General features: G+C 44.0%; 1 protein-coding gene across 1 annotated transcript; it reads left to right on the top strand.

Annotated features, from left to right (window-relative positions):
* Nucleotides 1-9,661: 9,661 nt before the first annotated feature.
* Nucleotides 9,662-23,333, top strand: LOC130123933 (phosphoglucomutase-1-like). The gene is made up of 11 exons (XM_056293263.1): nucleotides 9,662-9,919; nucleotides 11,102-11,264; nucleotides 12,548-12,694; nucleotides 13,387-13,512; nucleotides 14,740-14,930; nucleotides 15,097-15,251; nucleotides 15,487-15,602; nucleotides 15,896-16,031; nucleotides 17,051-17,234; nucleotides 21,057-21,185; nucleotides 23,217-23,333. Exons 1-11 carry the CDS (start codon nucleotides 9,662-9,664, stop codon nucleotides 23,304-23,306), a joined length of 1,695 nt encoding a protein of 564 aa, XP_056149238.1. The 3' UTR covers nucleotides 23,307-23,333.
* The last annotated feature ends 593 nt before the right edge of the window (nucleotides 23,334-23,926 follow it).

Raw genomic sequence — 23,926 nt, 5'->3', positions numbered from 1 at the left:
CACTGGTTGTTGATGCGACCAGCAAGCTCAGGCACAAGTTCCACCTTTCGTAGAACATCCCTTTCCTCTTTGCTGTCGCTCTGGTGGACCACATCACTCAAAGCAGGATGCTCTGATAACCCAGTGAGTGGGTTGCCATCTTCATCTGCCGGCACCTTGGGGTGCTTCAACTAAGGCATACTCACATGAATGTTGCCCTCTGAAGCCTGCTTGATGTTGTCCGGAGTAGGTTCCAATAACTTTCCTTGAAAAGGATGGGAAGTCTCTGGCTCTGCGGTTTGTATGCAGTGTCATCCCCCTTGCATAGTCATAGACTGTTACACTGGGAAAGTGTTTCCATGAGAGAAAAAGATCTGCAAAATCATGTGGACTCTCTGCTCTTAGGTAAAATCTCACAGAACACACAAAACTCACGGTCAAGTGATTACAGCCACCTATAAGACAATAGAAATATGTATTATTGACATTATGATACTGATTTTTGGGGATGAAATTCATGCATAACATACATGATGAAGTTGTAAACCATTTACACACAACAAAATAATATTAACTAATTGAATTGAATTATTGTAGAATTGAAATACCATGTTATGTCACTTATCAGAGGCACCCCACACCTTCCCAAATACTTTGTTATAGGTAACCCTATTTGAAATCTCCTGCAGTCCAGGGACAAGATCCATCTTGGAGCCTCTACTGTCCAAACCACTTTTTGCATAGTGCCCTTACTTCCTCTACCTGCTGTGCAAATGTATTTGTAAGCCAATGTTGCTGTTAAGCATACTTTATCAGTGAAAATAGATGTATTTCACGATGTACTTTCACTATCAGAATTCACCTTCACATTTAGAAGCTCATCAGCTAGCCGCTCTTCAGTCACCTGCTGGTCATCACTGTCATTTGACATTTTGGGTGTTTGGATGTTTTCATTGGGTGGCAGATGGAGAGACACCCTGGACAGGATGCCAGGCCATCACGGTGGCAGGCCATCATCCCCTGCCACCCAATGACTGCTGGGATAGGCTCCAGCATCCCCGTGACCCTGAGAGCAGGATAAGCAGCTTGGATAATGGATGGATGGATGGAAGGATGGATATTTTCAAATTCAGTGTTCAGGACTATGTATTTCTATTTGAACATCTAGTTTGTGGGCTAATCCATGATGACTAGTGTTGATACCTCAGGAGCACAACAAAAGGGTTCTTCTGACCACCTTTAATAACTATTGGGATAAGTAGTGTTTAAGAGAATATATTTTACATAAGATTGTTGTTCTCAAAAGCTGGGCTGTCTTTAGACGTGACTCACATGGAATTAAACCCCGGCTGATCATTTCTGTGGCAACAGCATCCGAGAATTTGTTTATGTCCACATGGCCATCATAATCTTGGGGTGGGCTTGCTATTTCGCTGACTGTTAAAACAATAGTTCTCAGGCATCCGGGTAGCGTAGCGTATATTATATCTTATTATATGCATAGGCTATTGTCTCTTCCATTGCCTACCAACAGGGGGATCCCGGTTTGAATCCTCTCGTTACCTCCGGCTTGATCGGGCGTCCCTGCAGACACAACTGGCCGTGTCTGCAGGTGGAAAGCCAGATGTGGGTACGTGTCCTGGTCGCTGCACTAGCGCCTCCTCTGGTCAGTCAGGGTGGCTGTTTGGGGGGGGGGGTCTGGGGGGAATAGCGTGATCCTCCCACGTGCTATGTTCCCTTGGCAAAACTCCTCACTGTCAGGTAAAAAGAAACGCCTGGCGACTTCACATGTATCGGAGGAGGCATGTGGTAGTCTACAGACCTCCCGGATCGGCAGAGGGGGTCGAGCAGTGACTGAGATGGCTTGGAAGAGTAGGGTAATTGGTCGCACAACAACTGGGGAGAAAAAGGGGGGGGAAACAACAATTGTTAGTTTATCAACATTATATTAAAACATTAGTGTATGCTACTATAAAAAGTGCCAATGAGTATAACAAAAGTGTTATTCAAGAGCATCGTTAGCATAATGTTCAACTCACTGTAATTCAGAGAGAGGAGCTTCTATGTTAGCACTGAATTTATAAATTATGTGAAATAACAGCTTATCCAACTCACCTGGTATACTGAATACACCTTTTTTGTGAAGGTCCATCACAACGACGGTTGGATTGGATATATACATGATACACAAGCAATTGCCCTGTGATGGCCGGGTGGCCTGTACAGGGTGTCTCCGCGCCTGCCACCCAATGACTGCTGGGATAGGCTCCAGCATCCCCGTGACCCTGAGAGGAGGATAAGCGGTTTGGATAATGGCTGGATACACAAGCAGACATGTAATCACGAGGGCCACAAAATGGAGGTAAGCCTGAAGAACCCTCCCCTTGTCTGGGAAGGACGCTCTTCTCTGTGGCCTCAATAGTCTCTCTACTGACAGCAGTATCTGTCTGGAAAAATTATGAGAAATAGGTGCAAGCCAATGTTAGTATAATTCAAAAAATTCAAATCATCTGTTTGACAGATTTATAGTGAGAAATAACCTCTATGTATTTGGACATTTAGTGTTTTTTTTTCTTTCTTGTGACACAGATAACACATACTTTTTCATAGTAAGGCAAGGCAAGTTTATTTGTATAGCACCTTATCATGGCAGAGGTCATATGTCATCAAAATGTCTTGATGCATGCTCAATAATCCAGATAAGAAAATCAAAGAAGGTTGAATCAGTTCATCCGGATACAACATTTATTGACAGATGCGTTTCATCACCCAACTCAAGTGATGAAACGCATGTTGAGTGATGAAACGCTGGTTTGAACGGGAAGTCAAAGAGACCACCTATGTAAAGAGGGAATGAGCGTTCCTGAACGGGGGGGGGGGGGGCTAAGAGTCCATCTGTTGTCATTTTACAATGCTGTGATTGCGAACATACCAAAATCCTCTTTGAATAGCACACATGGCCATTGAAACTCTAGTTAATGGTCTCATGCCCATATTTGCATATGAATCGTTATTGTAACTGTGTTGTGTATAAGTGGGGGGGGGGGATACCTGCAGTCAGTTGAGACTGAAGAGGTCACTTAGATGAGTGGTGAAACGTATCTGTCAATAGACATTGTATCCACATGAACGGATTCAACTTTTTTTAATTTTCTTACCTAAATTATAGAGCATGCATAAAGCCACCTTTTCAAACTAGCATACTCACTTTAACAGCATTAACAGCATTAAACTTATGTTTTTTAAACTCCTGCTGATGTATGCTCTATTGCTTATTGGGTCTTCTTTTGTTGGTTGTACTAATGTTTTTTACTGCTTTGTTTTATTGCATTTGATGTAAGGTGACCCTGAGTGTCATGAAAGGCACCTTTAAATGAAATGTTTATTATTATTATTATTAGTATTTGTCATGTATCTACAGGATAACTGAATTATACAATGATCAAGGTGTATCTTGGTCTTCCTCTTTTATTTGCTAGACCGTAGTAACATTACAAAACGACTGTGTTAGGCAGGCACGAAAACACACGAGTGGCCCTCTTGCCCAAAGGGGGCGCACCAGAGTGGCGCGCATACATTTATACAACATACACAACCAATAGACATCGAGGGTCAGAGGTCAAATGTAAAATACATATTACTGCAAATAAAAACATTTGCTTTCGTGTGTATCTCCATACACTACATTATTATTATTATTATTATTATCATCGTCATCATCATCATCATCATCATATTTGAGGCATTACCTGCGAAGACACATATGTAATGGTAGTGTGCGCTCCTCATCAGACCAGTACCGGGACTCTGCCACCTGTTTAAACAATGAGAAAAACAGGTCTGGACCTTTTTTTTAAAACTTGGAAAGCAATTTTAGGTTAGTTCCAACGTTAAACAGACATTCTTCCTGAACAGCCCCCCATTAGACAGACAGCTTCCCCTCGTTAATCAGCTTCAATTTGCAGTGTTCCAGTTCCAATTTTGTCTGCTCTTTTTTTCTTTCGTTTCATCACTTCCAACTGACCTCCAATTGTTTATGCTGTACCATTGTTGTCATGTTCCAGTTTAAGCATTAACAATGCCTTTTGCTGTTCCAACCTTAAAGCCTCAGCGGCCGCTGCAGGAGAGAACACGCCATGTTTAGCCACATCTCCAACACACAAAATCTGATCTTCCACCACTTGGCTTTTCAGAAGACTTTTTACATTTTCTTTCAAACGTTTATCAGTCACCTCAATCCCCAAAGTGCTCAACAGTCTTTAATAACTGGTCCTTCGTACACTGATCCAATAACTCCACTGAAGGAGTCTGAATAAAATCCTCCACAATATCCAAAGCCACTATATAAGTAGAAGACAGTCAGGTTCAACAGGTTCAAACTCAAGAAGGGAAGAAAAAAAAAAACAGGAGTCCCTCCAAATACTACCGATCTCAACCCTAGTCTTCAGAGGGGTTACCTGTGGGGGTACTTATACACCCTAAAATCAGTGGAGTGGGTACCAACAGTGCCCCCCCCCAGAAGCTCCTGAGGTGTTCCTGAGCAGAATGCTTTACCCATGTTCCCCTCCTCCCTATAGTAGGAGCAACGGATTCCCTAAGCACAAGTCGCTGTCTGAAACCCAGCAGGAGAACAGAACCCCAGAAGTCAGGGCCATTCATTTAGAACCAGCGCTGCACCACAAACATGAGCTACCAGGGACTGACCAAGAGCTCCCTTCCCCCAAGACCAAAAACCAAATAGGTATCTGTGTGCATCTCCAACAACAATTGACGCTAAGGAATAAGTTCACAATCAAATGTGGCACAGAATAAGTGGTCGCTACCTGGACTCTACTTGGCATCATAAGTCCATATCCTGTTTCAATGTTATATCCTTCTCCTTTTTTATCTCTCTCTCTCTCTCTCTCTCTCTCTCTCTCTCTCTCTCTCTCTCTCTCTCTCTCTCTGTGTCTAATATGTGACTAAGGTTTTTCTCTTGTGTCTTCTCCCAGGTATATGACTGGCATGATGTGGGTCTCCCCAGTGTACATGTGTAGTCAGTCCTCCTGCCAAGTCTACATGATGATGGTGGTCCCGTGGCTCAGGTCCTAGGCTGTTCCGGTGGTATCTGGACACTGCTTGGCATCCTCCTCATCATATTCTTCATTCATTCATTCATTATCCAAACCGCTTCTTACTCAGGGTGGCGGGGATGCTGGAGACTATCCCAGCAGTCGTTGGGCGGCAGGCGGGGAGACACCCTGGGCAAGCCACCAAGCCATCACAGGGCTGACAAACACACACGCACACACACACGCACGCACGCACGCACACACACACACACACACACACACACACACACACACACACACACACACACACACACACACACACACACACACACACACACACACACACACATTCACTAGGGGCAATTTAGTATGGCTGATTCATCTGACCTACATGCCTTTGGACTGCGGGAGGAAACCGGAGCACCCGGAGGAAACCCACGCAGACACGGGGAGAACATGCAAACGCCACACAGAGGACGGCCCGGGACAACCCCCAAGGTTGGACTACCCCGGGGCTCGAACCCAGGACCTTCTTGCTGTGAGGTGACCACACTTACCACTGCGCCAACGTGCTGCACACAATAATAGTATTTTAATTTAAATATACTTCCTTTGTGTTGATTCTACATTAATTCCGCGATTTGACGTCTAAATAGCGATTATTAGATATAAAATCACAGAATTGATTGATAATTGATTTGACTCACTTCCCCCTACACAGGAACAGGAAATGCACACAGGAGGGGTCGGCACAATACTTTTTGCTTCTGTCCCTCAGACGCCACGGCTTATGATAAAGGAGAACTGAATGCACACAGGCGGAGCTGCAATGAGTCTCCACACTGACTGTCATACTGTAAATGCACTGTATTGTCAAAAGCCATACTATGTGGCAGATGTTCCCAACGCAGAGTGATGCTGAACACATCAGTTTATTGTTCTGCAGACCCAGTCGTGTTCTGCAGACCCAGTCACTGCAGACAAATGCAGCTCTTTTTTCTTGAACATTTACAAGTCAAATCAGTCTGGCTGTTGACTCTCCAGTTGACTTTTTAGCATGCTGTTGTGGTACATCTGAATGGTTCCCTGTCCCAGTGTCTTTGCAGGGAGGAAACAGACACAGGTTAATGACTGATGCAGCACAGCTGTGATATGATATATGTGTCACATACATATATATATCAACACGGATACGGGGAAAAGATTTTAATGCATAGCAGTACAGCCCTGTTTCGTGCATCTCGCACTCATTAGCTGCTAATGTTTTTTTCACAAAGAATAATACCATTACATTGTCCAGCGTCACACCCCTAATGTCGGTTGGACAGCGACCAATCAGATAGGGAAACATTCAAATCATAACAGCCAATGGGGTAGGTACTTTTGATGCACAGCAACCAATGGAGGGGTAGAAAACATTACAACCAATGGGACTGAGGTTTGTTTTGAAAAGCATTTAGGGGCCAGGGCACTGTTGAAATGGCGTGCATTAAAAATATAACACGGTAACATCTACTACTACTACTACTTCCTTCGGCTGCTCCCATTAGGGGTCGCCACAGCGGATCATCCGTTTCCATCTCTTCCTGTCCTCCGCGTCTTCCTCTGTCACACCAGCCACCTGCATGTCCTCTCTCACCACATCCATAAACCTCCTCTTTGGCCTTCCTCTTTTCCTCTTCCCTGGCAGCTCCATATTCAACATCCTTCTCCCAATATTCCCAGCATCTCTTCTCCACACATGTCCAACCCATCTCAGTTTTGCCTCTCTTGCTTTGTCTCCAAACCGTCCAACCTGAGCGGTCCCTTTATTATAATTGTTCCTATCGATGCACAAGCCAGTGCATTCTTAGTGCCGGTCCCAAGCCCGCACAACGGGGAGGGTTGTGTCAGGAAGGGCATCCGGCGTAAAATCTTTGCCAAATTAAATATGCGGATCATAAATAACAAGGTAACATGTGCGAATTATATATTGGGGTGGTGTTGGGGCACAGTTGGGAGGACAGGTAATTATTTTTTTTTAAAAACCCATATTTAAAATAGCATATTTTAAAAAATACATATTTAAAATAGCATATTTTTAAAAAAGCATATGTAAAAAAACCTAATAAATGTCTTATGTGTATCATCTAACGGGGGGGGGAGTAATAACGATGTTTTACTTATAGTTACAAAGGAGATATTTTTTACGGTGTCTACAGCTGGTGGCCAATTCGTTTCTGTTATTCAAGGTGGACATATCAGGTCTGCAAATAATAAAATACTTTTCTGCCAAGCACAGGTTACATCGTTTGCCCCTGACTGAATATGCACTACGCTTTGCAAGGATTTTCCAAGAGACGGAATATCTGATATTTTTGTTTACCAATGACCAAATGTGGCGGCTTAAGGCCGTTGCATTTTTCGCGTGCTCATTTCTGAAGCTACTCATATATATATATATAATGTGTATGTGTGTGTATAGATACTTATATAGGGCGGCGCAGTGGTTAGAACAGTCGCCTCACAGCAAGAAGTTCCTGGGTTCGAGCCCTGGGTTAGTCCAACCTTGGTGGGTCATCCCGGGTCGTCCTCTGTGTGGAGTTTGCATGTTCTCCCCGTGTCTGCGTGGGTTTTCTCCGGGGGCTCTGGTTTCCTCCCACAGTCCAAAGACATGTAGGTCAGATGAATCGAGCGTACTAAATTGTCCCTAGCTGTGAATGGGTGTGTGTGGGCGTGTGTGTGTGTGTGTGTGTGTGTGTGTGTGTGTGTGTGTGTGCGCGCGCGCGCGCCTTGTGATGGCCTGGCGGCCTGTCCAGGGTGTCTCCCTGCCTGCCGCCCAATGACTGCTGGGATAGACTCCAGCATCCCCGCGATCCTGAGAGCAGGATACGCGGTTAAGACAATGGATATATATATATATATATATATATATATATATATATATATATATATATATATATATATATATATATATCAACACATATACAGGAAAAACAAAATCTGTATCCTGCAATGTATTAAACTTTTTTTTCCTGTATCTGTGTTGATATTCCGCTCCTCATTAGTTGAGCACTTATAACAACATCATTGACGGTTTCCCGGAAAAAAAACGCTATATATATGTGTATATGTATCATGTGTATATATATCATGTGTATATATATCATGTACTATGTATGTTTAAATACCCTCTGCAGGCGCGCTGCTGATTAGACAGAGCCACTCCAGACTCTCTGTCTCCACCTGACACACAAACCATATACCCCACTGCCACAAGTATATTCTGTATTGTTAATACATTTTTATATGTAACTTGAGAATAAACTCGATTATAAAATTCTGACTCAATATAAGACTGGCAATCATTTCGGTGTAGAAAAAGGTCCAAAGGTTACTTGTGAGGTAGGCGATATTGCGAAAAACATGAACGATACTGTCACATTTCGCAAGATCCGAATATAATGAAAAAACACAGACACACATTTCTGAATATTGATACCTCTACTGGTCTCTAACGCAAATTTGCATTATGATATCTTGTCTTTTTCAACGAGGCGTGCCCCACTGTCTTCTCGGGGTCTTCTGATTGGTCAGTTAAAAACTGGTTATTTTCTGTTGTCAGACAGGGGACCTTGAATGATGGCAGTACAGCTTGGACATTATTTACCTAAGAAAATCGAACCGCCGTCATTTTGATGCCACAGTCTGGTTAATGAATAAGTGCACAAGCCGCACGTGTAGCAACCGAGCAGATGTTGGTCTGACAAGGAGTATAAGTATTATTTAGAGGCAACAAAAAATCATTATCAGTCATCTAACGGTCATGATGCCAAACTCAACTAATGTAGTTTTTATAAGCGGGTCCCTTATCAACCCCTAGAGGGCAGCATTATTCCATCTCACCAAGAGCTCTGCTTTGTGCGCAGATCCTATGTGTCAATGGCTGCTCTGTCAGACAACGTCTATAACAAAGGAAGGTTCCGGGATTCAAAGGCAATTTCCTCCATTTAACCTGAGATTTACATCTAGCAATTAGGATGAACTGCCCATTTTCTATCAGTCATCCCTGCCTCTAACTAGTGTATGACCACTGTTACCCATGGCATTGCTTACTCACCCTGGGCTTTGGGAAAAGGGTACAAAATCAAGCTATATCCTTGACTAATATAGTGTGAGGATCATGCTACTTGAGAGATGGTATCGTTCTCTTTGCATATCATGGCCAACAGCACAGCTGCAACTGTACACAGACAGATTGCTTTTACAGCACTTTACCAGGCCTTCTATCATCCACCCATGCACACACACGCGCACACACACACACACACACACACACACACACACACACACACACACACACACACACACACGCACATGCCTAGTAGCTTTGACAGTGATCTCCCTGCACATGTGTGATGAAGCGTCTTCGGTTACTCCCCCTGCCCCTGCACACACATTAGTGTGAAAGGTTATTTTGGGCTTCAGAATTACCTCTCTAGCCCTGTACTTCCAGTCTGTGTGAAATAATGGGAGGGGCTCAAGTCTTTTCCCTCCAATCTCCAACAGGGGATTTCTCCTCCAAACAACAGACCCCCTCTCTCTCCGCTCCTACAGACTGTTGTTCTGATTCGGATCCCACATCGGAAACGATGGACAACAGCCCCCTGCAGGTGCTGACTATCCCCACAGCCCCCTACCCTGACCAGCAACCAGGCACCAGTGGTTTAAGGAAGAAGGTCTATGTCTTCCAGTCCAGGAGGAACTACCTGCATAACTTCGTCCAGAGTATCTTCTCCTCCATTGACCTCCGTGACCGCCAGGGGTCCACCATGGTGGTGGGGGGGGATGGCCGCTTCTTCAATCAAACGGCCATTGAGATCATTGTACAGATGGCAGCTGCCAACGGGGTCAGTGTCACTGTCACTGCGTGTAGTGACTGACTTGTTTATGTGTGTGTGTGTGTGTGTGTGTGTGTGTGTGTGTGTGTGTGTGTGTGTGTGTGTGTGTGTGTCTGTGTGTGTGTGTGTCTGAGTACCTACGCGCATGTCTGTTTTTCCCAGATGTGTATTGGTGCCACCTGCTCCTGTTTATTTGTTGTAGGTATTTATTTCCCCGTGTGCTGACACGGGACAACCGGGCACATGTGTGACCACCAATCAAGATGCAGATTTAACCGCTGGTTCTGTTTAAATAACAAACAAGACAAGTTTTTTTTTCAAGCACTTATTCTAGACATATGGCCCGTAACAATTTTGTTCTGGGGCAAGTTACACTATGGTCTCAAAATACAAACGTAGTGTATTATAACGTTATTAACATGCTTATAATCCGTGGGATTTTTTGTATTTTGAAATGCTGATTATATGCAGCCAATTTGTTTTACTATAGTTAATGGATTCATGCATTTAATTTGGAGGGTTGCTAACTTCTACTGTAGGATCAGCCCCCTGAACTTACCTAAAGCAACTTATGATAAGCAGCAAAGTATGAAAGGCCCGTAGCCGTGAATCTCGTAATTGCAAGTTATGTGAAAAGAAACAAAAACTACACAATGCAGCAATGCAATGCTCAAAAATTGAAGTGCAGACCATTCAACGTAAAACATGGCATTAGTACAATACAATGTTAAGAAACTGAACGGTGTAGCACTGATTTTGGTTTCTGGAGCCACAACGCATGAAGATAAACCAGAATATCTATTTGGCGCCATACTTCTCCGCGTTAGCTGATGGGTTTTTAAATAGAACTATACAAAACAGCTTTTGTTTTTGCCTCCCTTGCCAGTGACACTAATATGTTCCTTGGGCTCCTTGGGCTTAAAGCGGACAGCCTTTGATGCGTTCACAGATGAAGGTTATATTTAGAGGGATTTAAAGTAAGTCACACATGACAGCACCTGCACTTAATGTGCTTCAGCTGTGGTCCATTAAATGAAACTCTAATCCCAACCACTTTATGGAGGAAGCAAGGCCCACAAAACCTGATCTTCAAACGCATTCTGCACCGTTCCACCACTGCAGCGCGCATGTATGCACACGCATGTCCGCGCTCGGGGCCCCCACTCACTTGTCTGACACTCGCATCCTCAGGTGGGCCGTCTGATCATTGGCCATCACGGGATCATGTCCACGCCAGCCATTTCCTGTGTAATCCGGAAATACAAAGCAATTGGCGGCATCATCCTCACAGCCAGCCATAACTGCGGGGGACCTGATGGAGACTTCGGTATCAAATTCAACACTGCCAATGGAGGTATGGTAACTGAAGAGGAAGGAGCAAGCAGGGGTTTTTTGCCGAATGCGAAAATAGGGTTAACACAGAAGACTGACTGATATTTCACACGTTCTGGATAGCGGTGCAGGGCCTAAAAAAATAAAAATTATAATAAATTATCATTTATTGTTATAGTTATTATATAATTATATATTTATTGAGGCAATGCTCTACCCACGGTCTTGTTCATGAGTGATGGTAGGATGGAGCGGGAGATTGACAGGCGGATCGGTGCAGCATCAGCAGTAATGTGGATGTTGTACCGGACCGTTGTGGTGAAGAGGGAGCTGAGCCGGAAGGCAAAACTCTCAATTTACCAGTCAGTCTTCGTTCCAGCCCTCACCTATGGTCATGAGCTTTGGGTAGTGACCGAAAGGGTGAGATCGCGGATGCAAGCGGCTGAAATGAGTTTCCTCCGTAGGGTGTCTGGGCTCAGCCTTAGAGATAGGGTGAGGAGCTCGGACATCCAGAGGGAGCTCGGAGTAGAGCCGCTGCTCCTTCGCGTTGAAAGGACCCAGTTCAAGTGGTTGGGGCATCTGATTAGGATGCCTCCTGGGTGCCTTCCTTTGGAAGTTTTCCGGGCACGGCCAACTGGGAGGAGACCCCAGGGTAGACCCAGAACTCGCTGGAGGGACTACATGTCCAATCTAGCCTGGGAACGCCTTGGGATCCCCCAGGAGGAGCTGGAGGGTGTTGCTAAGGGACGTCTGGAGTGCCCTACTTAGCCACCGCACCGCGACCCCGGAGAAGCGGCTGAAGCTGGATGGATGAATGAATGAATTATTATATATTTCTTATATATATATATATATATATATATATATATATATATATATATATTACCTGTGATGGCCTGGCGGCCTGTCCAGGATGTTCTGCTGGGATAGGCTCTGGCATCCCCGTTACCCTGACAGCAGGACAAGTGATTTGGATAATGGATATATATATATATATATATATATATATATATATATATATATATATATATATATATATAATATTTATTATATATGATTTATTATTATAATAAATAAAATAAGATAAAAAATAAAAATTAGCTGAATTTCAAAAAGCAGATCAAAGAGGTTGGTATAATGTTAGTGTTAGTGTCCCAAAAAAACAGACTATTATAAAAAATGTATAACAATGTGTTATAGGTACTGTATATTGCATTATAGATAACTCCAGTTGTGTAGTGCAATACGTGTAAAGGTCAAATGTAATGCCAAAGTTCTTCTTTCCCTGCGTGAACCCACGTCCAGGACCAGCCCAAGAGGCTGTCACAAACAAGATCTATCAGATAAGCAGAACTATTGAAGAGTTTGCCATCTGCCCAGGGCTGCAAGTGGACCTGGCAACCCTGGGCAAACAGATGTTCGACCTGGAGAATAAATTCAAACCCTTCACAGGTGAACCACCGCACAAACTCATCACTTACACCTAGAACAAGGGGGGGGGGGTGAGAGATTGATAAGAGCTAGATATATGGAGCAAGTACTCCAATGGAAATATTCACGAGAGGCCTGTTCATCGATAAATGATTCCGACTGAAATGTTTATTGAACAGGGGATTCTCATTAGGCCGTGGGAAACTCATTATGCCTCCTGCCATCCTGTATCTCCCATGCCACTGTAACTAGCAGAATCCTTTCGGCCATTTCTCGTCAAGGAATTTATTACATTCAAGAACTACTAACTACATCAAGTGGTCCCCAGCTTCGGTCCTCTGGGCTCCTGGTATTGATTTTCTCTCCCGCCAGGTAGTTAATGTTTGGCTGTTGCATTAGTCTAAACACACCCCGATTAGACGACAGGAAAACCTTGCAGAATAGAAACCAGCAGGACTCAGGGTCCCTAAAATTTGGGCCAGGAACCACTGAACCAAATCAATGGCATTGTTGGTATGATGACTCAGACAGAAGTTCGCCAAGTCAAGTCAAGTCAATTTCATTTGTATAGCCCAAATGTCACAATTCACCAACAGTGAATACCTTCCGTCTTTGTGTGTGTGTGTGTGTGTGTGTGTGTGTGTGTGTGTGTGTGTGTGTGTGTGTGTGTGTGTGTGTGTGTGTGTGTGTGTGTGTTATGTGGTTCTTCCTAGTGGAGATAGTGGACTCTGTGGAATCCTATGCTAATCTGCTGAGGAACATCTTTGACTTTGCTGCTTTAAAGGAACTGCTGTCTGGTGAAGACCAAATCAAGATTCGAATAGATGCCATGCACGGAGGTGAGAGTTTTGGCCCACCCTGTCTTGGGACAGACAGGATGTCTCCGTCTTCCTAATTACAAAAACTGTAGCTAAATCAAAAAAGATGATTCTGGGCAGAGGTGATATTTGTTATTAAATCAGTCTTTAAATTATAGGCTTAAATAGAGATTGTCATTGTGCTGTTTTCGGAAAAATTTTGGCCTGTGTTTGTTTTCCGAGTTTTGGCGGAGAAAGCGGGGTTGTCCTGCTCGCAGGCTTTCCCGCAGCGCCTACATGTACCATAATGCATTGCTGCACACTAGCTTCTGTATGGACGTCCATAAAATCCTCTGCGCGAGTGCTGCATGACGTCATTTACACAGTAGGAAACATAGTTTAGTCAAGAGAACAAGTTTGTGTGTGTGTGTGTTTGTTTGTTTGTTTGTTTGTTTGTTTATTTTAACAGTGTGTTTAGAGTATCAGAAACCCGCTAGACTGTATTCCGACTGCCACCTGACGTCACTTGGTGTCCGGGAGCAAACTCAGTTTCCCTGCCGACCGGCGCCCGGGTAGCATAGCGGTCTATTCCGTTGCCTACCAACACGAGATCGCCGGTTCGAATCCCCGTGTTACCTCCGGCTTGGTCGGGCGTCCCTACCTACACAATTGGCCGTGTCTGCGGGTGGGAAGTCGGATGTGGGTATGTGTCCTGGTCGCCGCACTAGCGCCTCCTCTGGTGGGTCGGGGCGCCCCCGGATCGGCAGAGAGGGTGAGAGGGTGTGGCGCAGCGAACGGGACGGCTCAAAAAGAGCGGAGTAATTGGCCAAATAAAGTTTCCCTGGCGACCGTCTCAGAGATGCGGAAAAGATGGGGAACATCCGCAGGTGTTTTTTCCTTGCTATCCCTGTCGAAGATAGACAGAGATAAGGTTGAAAATCGGCGAATTTGCCTTTAAATTTTTAAAAGAAACATCTCCACGTTCCACATTCGTGCTTTCCCTTGTTTCCATGAAGTCTCTGCTAACTCAAATGTGAAACTGATCTTGATCGCGATCCTTTTATGGGCATATTGGTCATGATGTTCTGGCTTTCAAGTTTCTCCAATAGGTTTCAACATGCATTAGCAGGGCATCAGAGCTTTGAGGTTTTTGTATTTAATAATGATTTCGTGTAACTTTCAAGAAGCACCAGATTTGTTCTCTAATGTTCAGTAACAACTGCTGTCAGTCTTATTTCTTTAACTCTGTGACCTCTGCCTCCCACCCAGTGATGGGTCCGTATGTGCGGAGGATACTGTGTGAGGAGCTGGGCTCCCCTGTTAACTCTGCCATCAACTGTGTCCCTATGGAGGACTTTGGGGGCCAGCACCCGGACCCCAACCTCACCTATGCTGCAGATCTGGTTGACACCATGAAGGATGGAAAATATGATTTTGGTGCAGCATTTGATGGTGATGGGGTATGTGTAGCCATTTATCAAGAAGAAGACTAAATACCCACATTTATCTATTCTGATGTGATTGATACTTCATTCACATTTCAGAGGTTGGAAGGCCTGAGCTTGGTCTCGATCCAGATCCTTATCCTTGCTTGATTTTTTGACCCCTTTCTGTCTGGCTCTCTAGGATCGTAACATGATCCTGGGTAAGCACGGCTTCTTCGTCAACCCGTCTGACTCGGTGGCTGTGATCGCTGCCAACATCTTCTGCATCCCATACTTCCAGCAAACGGGGGTGAGAGGCTTCGCCCGCAGCATGCCCACCAGCGCAGCCTTAGACAAGTAAGGCATTGGCCTGGTATTCACATATTTAAAACTAGTATGTCTCTAACGATGGGGACCAGATCCAATCTTTTCTAAATCATATGTTACACATGGTTACATCTTTGAATTATATCAAGTCACAGTGATAAGGTTGTTGTCGATATACAGATGTGTAATAGCACAAAAAGACATTATCTTCAGTGCCTCATATGCTTACTCTTCTTTTAACACTCTTTCCTTATTTTGCTTGCAGAGTAGCCAAAGCAACAAAAATAGAAATATATGAAACTCCCACTGGGTGGAAGTTCTTTGGGAACCTGATGGATGCTGGGCGGCTGTCACTGTGTGGAGAAGAAAGTTTTGGGACAGGTATCTCCTCAGGGAGGGAAGCTGGCCACGGAGAACTCATTGTAGTTTCACCAGGCGGAAAACCAACAGCATGGATAAAATCCCCAAATTAAACGTAATATGTAATCCTGTGTATTTCAAACCAGATGACCGTTCCCTAAAAAAACCTAATTTCACTTATGACCATAATAATAATAATAATATACTGTTGCTTCACTTGACTCAAATTGTCCAATTTAACAAGCTCCATAAATGAAATTATTTTTGCAATGGAAATTTCATTAGAAATCTAGCCATCTTTATGCCCTTGTCAGGAGGAGACCATATTCGTGAGAAAGATGGGCTTTGGGCCGTGCTGGCATGGCTGTCCATACTGGCCACTAGGAAGCAGAGTGTGGAGGATATTGCTAAGGACCACTGGCTGAAATATGGGCGAAACTACTACACCAGGTGAGCTAAGGCCTGGAACAGACACGGACATATTTGATCACATCAAAAGAACCACTAACTTGAAATGTTCTCCGGTGCCTGACTGGGCTAAAAGGTGCATTTCCTGTTTTTCCCCTAACGTCGCGAGTTAAAGTCTGCCTTGTTACCTGTTACCTGAAAGTGAACTGCCGTGTCATCTTGTTCCTCTTCTCCGCATCCCACAGGACGTACTGTCCCAAAGGCAGAAAAGGGGGGGGGGGGGACAACAATAATTTTCAACAAATACTGATGGAGCAAATTTGTATATTTTGTACACAGGCCATACAATTAGACAGGGATGTAGATTGAAATGCATAAACAACTGAAGTCTACAGTAACACTTAAGTCAAACAAATACACGTAGAAGTACTGTTACAAAAAATGAAGAACAGCGGCTGCTCCTAACGTGTATTGTGAAACGTTACTGACATCTAGTGGCCATTCCATGTAAGTGCATCTTGTCAAAATCCTTGGCCCGCTTGAATGAAAACAGTGCTGTGGCTTAGTTGTTACCACTGTTACCTTACAGCCAGGGGGCTCTATTGACTTTCTCCAGGGGTTCAGGTGGGTTATTTTGGTTTCCTCCTACACAGGCATGTTATTTTTGGAAGTTCTCTGTTTCTCACTGGTATGAATGGGAGTGTGAGAGATTGTATGTGCAGGCCCTGTGATGGGCTGATGATCCGGTTCAGATGGTCCCCCTACCCTGCAGTGGTCTTGTGTTGGTGTTAGCACACAACCACAGATATATTATAAATTCACAATTGAAAGCGCAAATTGAAATGTCAATTTAAGAGATAAACAGATGGAAATAGTCTGATGAGCATTGTTATTGCAGGTTTTCTAGGACAGCTTAGTGGGTGGCAGTGATGCAACAAAATGTAAATATATCTTTTCTCTCTGTGTTGAGAAAAATAAATCTTTTGTTTCAGATCAAAATGGAAATAAAAGACAGAGATTTAGAAGATTCACTGTGTCTTATTTGCTCCTTGTTTTTACAGATATGACTATGAGGATGTAGACCTAGATGCAGCCTGTGAGATGATGGAGGATTTAGAGATCATGATTATGGACAAGTCATTTGTGGGTCAGAGGTTTGCTGTGGGGGACAAAATCTACCAAGTTGAAAAAGCTGACAACTTCGAATACACAGACCCAGTAAACAATGTTATTTCCAGGAACCAGGTACAGTACAGACAAACTGACAGTTGTATCTTATTGAAAATTTCTCAAAAGTAGCATGCTTTATTTGCCTGCTTATGTCATATTTTGCCTTTTGAGTCTTTTGATGTAATAGGTGACATGCATAGCATGTTACGTAGGTATAGCCAATTTCAATAACTGTAAGCTTGTAGCTAATCTTTATATGCTTATATACTTTGACACATTTTCAAGGATGTGGCTTGTGGTCTTTGAGTGTTATGAGTTGGGCAGAAATAAGAGCTGCCAGAAATGGAATCTCGTGTCTAGAATTTGTTGTTCACAGTTTGAACTTAGTCTTTATTGCATTCAATTACTTATTTCAGTGAATCAGGGGTTGCTAGTTTTGCCAGCCACTGAGGACGCACAAGCCAGTGTATTCTTAGTGCCGGTCCCAAGCCCGGCTAAATGGGGAGGTTGTGTCAGGAAGGGCATCCGGCATAAAATCTTTGCCAAATCAGATATGCGGATCATAAGTCAGATTTCCATACTGGATCGGTCAAGGCCCGGGTTACCAACAACCGCCACTGGTACTGTTGGCCAGCAGGGTGCCGCTGGAAACTATGCTACTGTTGGGGAAGGAGAAGGAGAGGGGGAAGGCATGTCCAGAGGCAGCGGGGGAGGAGTGTGGAAGTGAGAGTCGGAACCTTGAATGTTGGCACTATGACTGATAAAGGGGGAGAGCTGGCTGATATGATGGAAGTAAGAAAGGTAGGTATACCATGTATCCAAGAGACCAGGTGGAAGGGGAGTAAGGCCAGGGGCATCGGAGGTGGGTTAAAATTCTTCTACCATGGTGAGAATGGGAGGAGAAATGGGGTAGGGGTAATTCTGAAGGAAGAGTATGTCAAGAGTGTGCTGGAGGTGAAGAGAGTGTCGAACAGAGTGATGAGTATGAAGCTGGAAATCAAAGGTGTATTGATGAATGTTATCAGCGCATATGCCCCGCAAGTTGGGTGTGAGATGGAAGAGAAAGAAGAATTCTGGAGTGAGTTGGATGACGTGGTGGAGAGTGTAACCAAGGGGGAGAGAGTGGTGATTGGAGCGGACATTAATTGGCATGTTGGTGAAGGGAACAGAGGTGATGAGGAGGTGATGGGTAGGTATGGTGTCAAGGAGAGAAATGTGTGAGGACAGATGGTGGTGGATTTTGTGAAAAGGATAGAAACGGCTGTGGTGAATACATATTTCAAGAAGAGGAAGGAACAAAGTGTGACGTACAAGAGTGGAGAAAAGTGCACACAGGTGGACTATATCTTACGTAGGTGTGATCTGAAAGGGATTGGAGACTGCAAGGTGGCGACAAGGGAGAACATAGCTAGGCAGCATCGGGTGATGGTATGTAGGATGACTTTGGAGACCAAGAAGAGGAAGAGAGTGAAGGCACAGCCAAGGATCAAATGGTGGAAGTTGAAGAAGGAAGACTGTTGTGTGGAGTTCAGGCAGGAGTTAAGACGGGCACTGGGTGGTAGTAAAGGGTTGCCGGATGGCTGGGCAACCACTGCAGAAATAACGAGGGAGACAGCTAGGAAGGTACTTGGTGTGTCATCAGGACAGAGGAAGGAAGACAAGGAGACTTAGTGGTGGAACAAGGAAGTACAGCAAAGTATACAGAGGAAGAGGTTGGCAAAGAAGAAGTGGGATAGGGAGAGAGATGAAGAACGTAGACAGGAGTACAAGGAGATGCAGTGTAAAGTGAAGAGAGAGGTGGCAAAGGCAAAGGAAAAGGCGTATGGGGAGTTGTATGAGAGACACTAAGGAAGAAGAAAAGGACTTGTACTGATTGGCTAGACAGAGGGACTGAGCTGCGAAGGATGTGCAACTAGTAAGGGCGATCAAGGGTAGAGATGGAAATGTGCTGACAAGTGAGGAGAGTGTGTTGAGAAGGTGGAAGGAGTACTTTGAGGGGCTGATGAATGAAGAAACAGAGAGAGAGAGAAGGTTGAATGATGCGGGGATAGTGAATAAGGGAGTGCGGCGGATTAGCAAGGAGGAAGTGAGGGCAGCTATGAAGAGGATGAAGAGCGGAAAGGCAGTTGGCCCAGATGACATACCTGTGGAGGCATGGAGATGTACGGAGATGTTTAGGAGAGATGACAGTGGGGTTTTTAACTAGATTGTGTTTAACACAATCTTGGAAAGTGAGAGGATGCCTGAGGAGTGGAGAAGAAGTATACTGGTATGGATTTTCAAGAATAAGGGCGATGTGCAGAACTGTAGCAACTACAGAGGTATAAAGTTGATCAGCCACAGCATAAAGATATGGGAAAGAGCAATAGAAGCTAGATTAAGAGGAGAGGTGACGATTAGTGAGCAGCAGTATGGTTTCATGCCATGAAAGAGCGCCACAGATTCGCATCTGTAGCTTGTATCTGCAATTGTGTTTGCTTTGAGAATGTTGATTGAGAAGTGTAGAGACGACCAGAATGAGTTACACTGTGTCTTTGTGGATTTAGAGAAAGCATATGACAGGGTGTCGAGAGAGGAGGTGTGGTATTGTATGAGGAGGTCGGGAGCTGAGGAGAAGTATGTAGGAGTGGTACAGGAAATATATGAGGGAAATGTAACAGTGGTGAGGTGTGCGGTTGGAATGACAAATGGGTTCAAGGTGGAGGTGGGATTACATCAAGGATCGGCTCTGAGCCCTTTCTTGTTTGCAGTGGTGATGGACAGGTTGACGGACGAGATCAGGCAGGAGTCTCCATGGACTATGACGTTTGTGGATGACATTGTGATCTGTAGCAAAAGTAGGTTGCAGGTGGAGGAGAGCCTGGAGAGGTGGAGGTATGCACTGGAGAGAAGAGGAATGAAAGTCAGTAGGAGCAAGATAGAATACCTATGCATGAATGAGAGGGAGGACAGTGGAATGGTGAGGATGCAGGGGGGAGATGATGAAAGTGTATGAGTTTAAATACTTGGGGTCAACTGTCCAAAGTAACGGGGAGTGCAGAAGAGAGGTGAATAAGAGAGTGCAGGCAGGGTGGAGTTGGTGGAGAAGAGTATCAGGACTAATTTGCGACAGAAGGGTACCAGCAAGAGTTAAAGGGAAGGTTTACAAAATGGTTGTGAGACCAGCTATGTTATATGGTGTGGAGACAGTGGCACTGACAAAAAGACAGGAGGCGGAGCTGGAGGTGGCAGAGTTGAAGATGGCAAGATTTTCATTGGGAGTGAGGAAGAAGGACAAGATTAAGAACGGTTATATTAGAGGGACAGCTCAGGTTGGACGGTTTGGAGACAAAGCAAGAGAGACAAGACTGAGATGGTGTGGACATGTTTTGAGGAGACATGATGGGTATATTGGGAGAAGGGTGCTGAATATGGAGCTGCCAGGGTAGATGAAAAGAGGAAGGCCAAAGAGGAGGTTTATGGATGTGGTGAGAAAGGACATGCAGGTGGCTGGTGTGACAGAGGAAGATGCAGAGGACAGGAAGAAATGGAAATGGATGATCTGCTGTGGTGACCCCTAACAGGAACAGCTAAAACTAGTAGTAGAGGGGTTGCTAGTTTTCAAATTAAATAATAGGAGCATCAACCACAGTTTCGAGTCTTTCAGTGTCTAGCATCATCATCAATGTATACCTACTGGAGCTATTCACACCCTTGCCTAGGTAGTATATGTGATCTAGTTGCCTCCTCTCAACTCAAAGCCAGGAGGTCTTTTCTGCAGTCTCTTTGGTGTTTTTGATGGCCCTCTGTGATGTTATCTGTGGTACCTGTAAATTCTGTAGGGACCTTGAAGAAAAATAGCTCACAAACCTGCAACACTACACGTTGTTTATACTTTGCTCTCTCTTTTTCATTTAGGGTCTACGGATAATCTTCTCTGATGGTTCTCGGATCATCTATAGACTCAGTGGAACAGGAAGTGGTGGGGCAACTGTTCGAATCTACATAGATGGCTATGAGAAAGAAAACATTTTTCAAGACACACAGGTAGAGTGTTTTGATTACACTTCAAACTTCAATGTATTTAAATAGACAGGACCTGTGTAGCCAAGTCTCCAAGCCTATGCCTTGGAACGCAATTTACAGAAGAGTGTATCAGTACACAGAGTAAGGAGCAACAGATATCAGTACAGAGATGAATTTTCCCCTTTCGACATCATTCGGCAATCTATGATAAATAAACAATCTTCTTTTGGCAACGCTGTGCAAACTGACCTGTTTCAGGTTTGCTGCTGGTTGTGTTACTCATATTTGCTCTCAGCCTACAGACCCACTCACTCTCTCTCTCTCTCTCTCTTTCTCTCTCTGCCCCCCCCCCGCCTACTGAGAGATATAGAGGGGTTCAATCAATCAATCAAGTTGCATTTTATATAGCGCTTTTCTAGCTGCAACAGCCACTCAAAGCGCTTTACAATTAATTGATTCACACACACACGTTTGCCCTCGGCAGACTGCCTCAAGACAAATGCTCACTTTTGACATGGCTTGCAGAAACCCATTTTCATTTTAAATCATAAATATGAGTATTGGAAAACTTCAAACATCCAGGTGGTCAACCAGGTCACAGGGCTTTCTCCACTGCAGCCCTTTCCCCTTTAATCATAGTACTCCTCCAGTACTAACATAACCTTTCCCTACCTGACAAGTCTATGCTGAGACTGATTAAGGTACGTAAGGGTCTGGCCCCCAGTTACAACGCTGACCTTTTGGGGATTCCGGGTAACATAATGATCTGTTTCGTTGCCTACCAACATGAGGATCATCCGATCGAATCCCTGTGTTACTTCCGGCTTGGTAGGGTGTCTCTGCAGACACAACTGGCCGTGTCTGCGGGTGGGAAGCTGGATGTAGGTGTGTGTCCTCCTCTGGTCGGTCGGGGGACCTGTTCGGGGGGGGGACTGGGGGGGAATGGTGTGATCCTCCCACGTGCTACGTGCCCCTGGTGAAACTCCACACTGGCAGGTGAAAAGATGCGGCTGGTGACTCCACATGTATCGAAGGAGGCATGTGGTAGTCTGCAGCTCTCCCCGGATTGGCAGAAGGGATGGAGCAGCGACCGGGATGGCTCGGAGAAGTGGGGTAATTGGCCGGATACAACTGGAGAGAAAAATGGGGGGGGGGGGGGAAATCAAAACAAATCAACAGCTTTTAACCTCCTTTTAGCCATAGTGCAGCCTAATATGCACAGATCTAGCTCGCCTTGCACTTCCAATGGTCAAAGGGCCTTTTCAATTAGGGCTCCTCTGCGTGAACTGCTCAGGAAAGCCCCTTCTTTATCTTCTCGCTTCTTAAAACTCCTCGTTAATTTTTATTCAATTATATTTTATTTCATGCTTTTTATTTCTATTTTGCTCTTTTCTCTTTACCTTTCCTTTTACTCTAATTCATTCTCCAAGTGTTTCTTGACTGTTGTTTAATTAACCGTAAAGCAGTGTTGTAGTTTATGCTGTATTTTTAAATGTTAAAATAACATTAAATTATTATTATTATTAGCCTTAGCATTATTAGCATTTATAGCATTAGCATTAGCCTTATTTTTGAAGGTGGTGAATCGAATTTGAGTAAAGCATTCTCATACTGTGCTCCATACCTGTGGGATGCTATTACTACATCAACTTAGAGAAACACATTTAGTTGACATTTTTAAACTCCTTAAAGACTTAAAGCCACTTTTTTCTCACTCTTTTATGGAATTTCCTTATCCAACCTCATTTGGCTGGACCGACAACCCTTAAATGTTCATCCTGTGGTTGGTTTATTGTGTCGTTCTTCTTCCTTTAACTATTCTTTTCTTTTTCTATTGTTTCTTTACTGATGTAAAACAATCTCAATACTTGGTTCAAAAATGTCCCACATTCCATCTCTTGGACAATACTTGACACTAGTCCAAAAAGTGTTATATATAAAGTGTGAAGGTGAAGGGCCAAATATCACATGTTGGTGGAAATATGGATTAACGTTAAAGGCTTTTAAAGAAAACTGGGTGCTTGATAACCATTTTGAATGTGCTCTGGACAGGAGATGCTGGCATCCCTGGCAACCATCGCGCTGAAGATCTCCCAGCTCCATACGAGGACAGGTCGAAGTGGTCCATCAGTCATCACATGATTTTCTCAACATCTTATACCATCATCCCAACAGTAATGACCTTCTTTCTCTCACCCACCCCCACCCCTTCATGAAGCTGCAACTGTAGAGATTTTTGTATAAATTTCACTTTAAAATTCAAAATGTATTAAAAATGCCAGAGTAATTCCACCATTGTTTAGCCATTTAAGTTAAAACTACATTTACTATGAGTCGCTGTACCATAATAAACAATTGCTGTAGTTTGTCAGTTTTTCAGATAAGGCAGTGCCTATAGTTGTAAATTATATAGCTGAATGTGTGAAAATGTATCCAGCTGTTCACTCTGAATTGTTATGTCTATTCATTACTATCTTTTCATATCTCTGACCATGGTTTAGACACTTGACCTTTGTCAACTTTTTGGCTCATAGTGAGTCCTCTCGAGTATACAGTTGTGTTTTTGTAATCATTATCAGGACTGATAATGAAAACAGCTTCTCCCATTAAAAGCAACATATAAAAAAATAAGTTTCATTTCCTGTACTATAATCAAAGCTCTGATCTAATTTACTCTATTAAGTGTACATGGTAATTAATGAAGTTCAGTTGGAGTCGGTCAATATTATAACATTTTCTTGTGTACTCTGAAGCTGCAGATA

Source organism: Lampris incognitus, chromosome 14 (genome assembly GCF_029633865.1).
Source record: "Lampris incognitus isolate fLamInc1 chromosome 14, fLamInc1.hap2, whole genome shotgun sequence".
NCBI lineage: Eukaryota > Metazoa > Chordata > Actinopteri > Lampriformes > Lampridae > Lampris > Lampris incognitus.
The sequence above is the reverse complement of the archived record's forward strand: the minus strand, read 5'-3'. Positions and strand labels throughout refer to the sequence as shown.